At 42.9% G+C, this 5,326-nt stretch overlaps 1 protein-coding gene across 1 annotated transcript; it reads left to right on the top strand.

Annotated features, from left to right (window-relative positions):
* The first annotated feature begins 2,152 nt into the window (after positions 1-2,152).
* On the top strand, positions 2,153-4,717 carry LOC104433133 (laccase-4). Its single transcript, XM_010045788.3, has 6 exons — positions 2,153-2,292; positions 2,392-2,543; positions 2,620-2,864; positions 2,954-3,082; positions 3,208-4,134; positions 4,240-4,717. Exons 1-6 carry the CDS (start codon positions 2,206-2,208, stop codon positions 4,368-4,370), a joined length of 1,671 nt encoding a protein of 556 aa, XP_010044090.2. The 5' UTR covers positions 2,153-2,205; the 3' UTR covers positions 4,371-4,717.
* The last annotated feature ends 609 nt before the right edge of the window (positions 4,718-5,326 follow it).

Raw genomic sequence — 5,326 nt, 5'->3', positions numbered from 1 at the left:
TTGTAAAAGTGTCAACATGTAGGCCAAATTCCCTACTCTTTCTAAAATCTTAAAGGGTCCTACATACCTTGGGCTTAGCTTATCTTTCTTACCAAAATGCAATGTACCTCTCATAGATGGCACCTTAAGGAAGACGTGATCACCTACTTGAAATTCCAAGGATCTTCGTCATCTATCCACGTAGCTTTTCTGGAGGCTTTGAGCAATCCTAAGTCTTTCTCAAATCATTTTCACTGTGTCCATTAATATTTGGACTAACTCTAGGCTCGTGATCCTTCTTTCCCTGATTCTGCTAGCTTGTCCATACAAAGCTTCGAATGGTGCCATTCTGATACTCTGCGATAGCTGTTATTGTAGGCGAATTCGACAAGATCTAATTGCTCTTCCCAACTTCCTTTAAAATCAAGTACACAAGCTCATAGTATGTCTTCAAGAGTTTGAATCGTCCTTTTTGATTGGCCATCTATTTATGGATGATAGGTTGTGCTATACCGAAGTTTCGTTCCTATGGCCTTTGAAGGCTCTTCCAAAATGCAGCAATGAACTTGGGATCTCTATCCGAGGTAATCGTGACCGGTACTCTGTGAAGATGAATTATCTATGGGACATAAAGTCTTGCGTATTCTTCCAATGATAAATTTTTTTGTACAGCCAAGAAATGGGTTCACTTGGTCGCCATGTCGACTATCACCTAAATAGAATCATGACCTCTTTGGCTCTTTGAAAGTCCCATGACGAAGTCCATTGTGATGTGCTCACATTTCCATTCTAGGATTTCTAGTGATTGAAGTAATCCAACAAGCTTGCAGTGTGATGCCTTTATTTGTTGACACATCAAACATTTGGCAATGTGCTAGGCGATATCAACTTTCATGCCATTCCACCAGTAATATTGTTGGAGATTCCGGTATATCTTCGATCTACCTGAATGTATGCTATAAATGCTTTGGTGTGCTTCTGATAAGATTTCCTCCTTAAGTTCTGCATTGTTGGGTATGCACAATCGCCCACGGAATTTCAATGCTCCATCTTCCATTACTTGGAAATTTAGCTTTTTCTTTTCCGAAACTCCTCCTCGAATTTTCTAGAATTCAGGATCATTTTGTTGCAATAATTTGATCTATGATTGCGTGAATGATTTCTAATTTGAGTTCCCTAAATTAGAAATCATACACGCAATCAAAGATTCTTGCGCTGAAAGAACTAGAACGCCTCTGCCACTGGGTCAATCCCAAGTTGGGTATGATGTTAAAAGTTAATCGACATCAAATCCAAACTTTAAAAGACTACAAAGACGGAAACATGAAACTAGAGCTCAGTGTCATCTCAAATGCGCTGAATGTATTAACCTCGAGCGGGTGGCAGCATACGTATTTTAGCCCCAACACATTCTAAAAATGGAACATGAAACATAGCACGACAAACATAAGGAACAAGAATCATAGTAGAGGACATTATCATGAACCTACTACGGGCATGCGTAAGATACGAGAGAAACAGAATGGTCAAACGCTTGCCAAGAAGTTGTTCAATTGGTCGAAATCTCACAATCAAGTTGGTTATGAGTTTCGCAAAAAAAGCATCTGAACTTCAAGCTGGAACCAACTAAAGCTTCTCGATGAGGTTCGAATGGTACGTTGAAAACGAAATATAAGCAGCTTCTTCTAACGGAATGTCCTCTATTAGTCCTTTCTGAATAAATTTTACCAAAAAAAAAAAAACTAGATAGATAATTAAGGGATCCGTGACACCAACGAGTAAGAATTTTTCTAGTTATACCCGCTCTTCAAGAACATATAACTCCAGAAATTTTAACAATTTGTTTGAATGATACATATTATGACCGGATCCTGCGAATATTTCGATTCCACCAAACGATGTCACCATGGTTTCTATCCGATTAATTATTAACAAAGCAATATATGCAATTTGTGAGGGTTGTTTTAGCTAATGCGAGTCCTTGATAAATAAATAATATTTTAAACTCCACAGGTTTTGAATCGCATAAAACTGATCCGAATTCCTTTTATATGAATCTTGATTTGTACGAATCCCCTTCATGTCAACCTAACGATGAAGAAAACGACAGAGCAGCAATTTTGTGTCGATTGTCCGCCCCTATTTAAGTGAGCGAACTTTGCATCAGATGATCACCGGAACAAAGCTTGCTTCGAATTAAGCTAAAAAGATTTCGTACTGCAAGAGATGGACTCTTGGCTTCAAATCCTTGTTCTCGTTGCGTGCATCACTCCGGCTGTGGTCCAGGGCAGAGTTCGGAACTACACATTCAATGTAAGTAATGACACAATGGAATGAAGTATTCCTCTGTAAAACTTGCTTGCAAGGACGGTAGCCCGTGTACTGATATGTGTTTATTCCTCTAATTGGCAGGTGGTAATGAAGAATACGACGAGGCTGTGTTCGAGCAAGCCCATCGTGACCGTGAATGGGATGTTCCCGGGACCCACTCTCTACGCTAGGGAAGACGACACCGTGCTCGTGAGGGTCTCCAACCGTGTCAAATACAATGTCACCATCCATTGGTAAGCTCAACCGAGCTCTAAATTAAACTACTATCTTTAGGAAATCGCACATTAATTTTGGTGTATATGCGGTTAGGCATGGTATTCGGCAGCTGAGGTCGGGGTGGGCCGACGGGCCGGCATACATCACCCAATGCCCAATTCAGCCAGGCCAAAGCTATGTGTACAATTTCACCATCACGGGCCAACGGGGCACCCTCCTTTGGCATGCGCACATACTCTGGCTCAGGGCAACCCTGCACGGAGCCATTGTCATCTTGCCCAAGCGCGGTGTTCCATACCCTTTCCCTAAACCCCACAAGGAAGTTGTTGTCGTACTGGGTATGCTCGATTTCACTTCCAATCTACTTCGCTTGTTTGACAGCATATACTAGTAGAAGCTCTGAACCATTCTGGGTTTTGTGAATCAGGCGAATGGTGGAAATCTGATACAGAAGCTGTGATCAAGCAAGCCATCAAGTCCGGATTGGCACCAAATGTCTCCGATGCTCACACGATCAATGGCCATCCAGGGCCAATTTCCAATTGCCCTTCCCAGGGTAACAATCCATCGACAAACATTGCCATGAAAACATCATCTGAATCTTGATGTCACGTTTTCATGAAATAGTTTAATTTAATGTTTCACTGAGTAGATGCTGACCATCTTTGTCTCTGATGTAAGGTGGATTTACATTGCCTGTCGAGAGTGGCAAGAGATACATGCTTCGAATCGTCAATGCTGCACTCAATGAGGAGCTCTTCTTCAAGATCGCCGGGCACCAGCTGACCATCGTGGAGGTTGATGCCACCTACGTCAAGCCTTTCAAGACCGACACGATTGTGATCGCGCCTGGCCAAACCACCAACGCCCTCATCTCCGCTGACCAAAGCTCAGGCAAGTACTTGGTCGCAGCCTCCCCTTTTATGGACTCCCCGATCACCGTGGACAACGTGACCGCAACTGCCACATTACACTACTCTGGCACGCTCGCCGCGACTTCCACGACCCTCACCAAGACTCCCCCACAAAACGCCACCGCGGTGGCCAACAATTTCATTAACTCTCTCCGAAGCCTCAACTCGAAGATATACCCTGCCAAAGTCCCGCTTACCGTTGATCACAACCTCCTTTTCACGGTTGGACTAGGAATCAACCCTTGCCCTTCGTGCAAGGCTGGCAACGGAAGCAGAGTCGTGGCAAGCATGAACAACGTGACGTTTGTGATGCCGACGACAGCCCTTCTCCAAGCACATTTCTTCAACATAAGTGGCGTCTTCACAAGCGATTTCCCCGGTAACCCGCCGACCACTTTTAACTACACAGGGTCACCGCCAACAAATTTGCGGACCACGAGTGGGACAAAGGTGTACCGGTTGCGTTATAACTCAACAGTCCAGCTCGTGTTACAAGATACTGGGATCATCGCCCCGGAGAACCACCCAATTCATCTTCATGGGTTCAATTTCTTCGCTGTCGGGAAGGGACTAGGAAATTATAATCCAAAAGTGGATCAGAAGAACTTCAATCTTGTCGATCCTGTTGAGAGGAACACAATAGGAGTACCGTCTGGGGGTTGGGTTGCAATCAGATTCAGAGCAGATAATCCCGGTACAATTCTAGTTTATCGACTATTCTCATTTACTCTCCAATCTATACTATAATTTTAACTGCTCTGCAAGCTTTTCAGGACTCTGTTGTTGAAAATTTTTGCAGGCGTTTGGTTCATGCATTGTCATCTGGAAATTCACACAACCTGGGGACTCAAGATGGCCTTCTTGGTGGACAATGGGAAAGGCCCAAACGAGTCGCTGCTACCGCCTCCAAGCGATCTTCCGAAGTGTTGATCCATGAGGAGAAATTCTATAGTCAAGTATGCAGTAGCTCGAGATGAAGAGTGATGAGAAAAGAAAATAGAGCCTTACCACAAAGGAAAAGGCTTATACAGGTGGTTTTAGCCTAGTAAAATGAAGATCCGAATTGTTTTAAAAGAATTCTTTGTTTTGATTGCAATATTCGTATTCCGTAGGAAATTTCTTTAAAGAACAGGATTCTGCCATTTGCTAAGTTGCAAATTTCTGATAAGTTTCTCGCATTAGTGTGGACACGGAGACTGACCATCTTGGAAAAAGACTTGATGGTAGTAATTGAGGATGATGTATCAGAAATTTTATAGCGGTCCACTTTGAAAAAATAGAAGGCCATTGTAAAGCAGATAACTTTAATATGAAACAAGACTTGATAGTCGGAATACGATCACACGATCAAATTATACTGGCCATTCCATAACTCCGTCCGGGAAAAATGTGGCTCGACAATTTGGTGGAGTCCTTACGTTCTAACACTGACTTATGGTGGATACCTTTATAAGGCTAAGGTCTCCTCTCCACTCCCAACACACTTGTCCTAGATTGGAAAGGAAGATCTAATAAAAAGGAATAGAGCACAAACCAAATTAATAGAATCCATATATTGAATTATTCATGTGGCTGAGAGACCTCGCAGCTCAGGCATGGCAACGCAATTATTTGGAGCGTTCTCTGCCATTGAGCTATAATAGCCCATCGTCCAAGCTCCCACTGGGTCCGCTACGTCAGAAGGGAGCAAAACCACATCCCTCTCTTTTCCTTTTTTGCTCCCATATCGCAATTCAGGAGGGGCATGGGGATATCTAAACGGGATTTTATCAACTTATTCTATAAATTAAACAATATTTTCGTCTCCAAGTTGAACCCAATGTAACTCGCCTCTTTTCGGGTGTAAAGCAATATCAAACCTAAATGTCCAACAAACATTAACTCTT

This window comes from Eucalyptus grandis, chromosome 1 (genome assembly GCF_016545825.1).
Source record: "Eucalyptus grandis isolate ANBG69807.140 chromosome 1, ASM1654582v1, whole genome shotgun sequence".
NCBI classification, from domain to species: domain Eukaryota; kingdom Viridiplantae; phylum Streptophyta; class Magnoliopsida; order Myrtales; family Myrtaceae; genus Eucalyptus; species Eucalyptus grandis.
The sequence above is the reverse complement of the archived record's forward strand: the minus strand, read 5'-3'. Positions and strand labels throughout refer to the sequence as shown.

Bases quoted from the DNA above. Each gene is read 5' to 3' on its own strand.
- LOC104433133 (XM_010045788.3), top strand. From the start codon at position 2,206: ATGGACTCTTGGCTTCAAATCCTTGTTCTCGTTGCGTGCATCACTCCG. The intron at 2,293-2,391 runs GTAAGTAATGAC...TCTAATTGGCAG, and splicing joins TTCGGAACTACACATTCAAT to GTGGTAATGAAGAATACGAC. The intron at 2,865-2,953 runs GTATGCTCGATT...TTTGTGAATCAG, and splicing joins GGAAGTTGTTGTCGTACTGG to GCGAATGGTGGAAATCTGAT.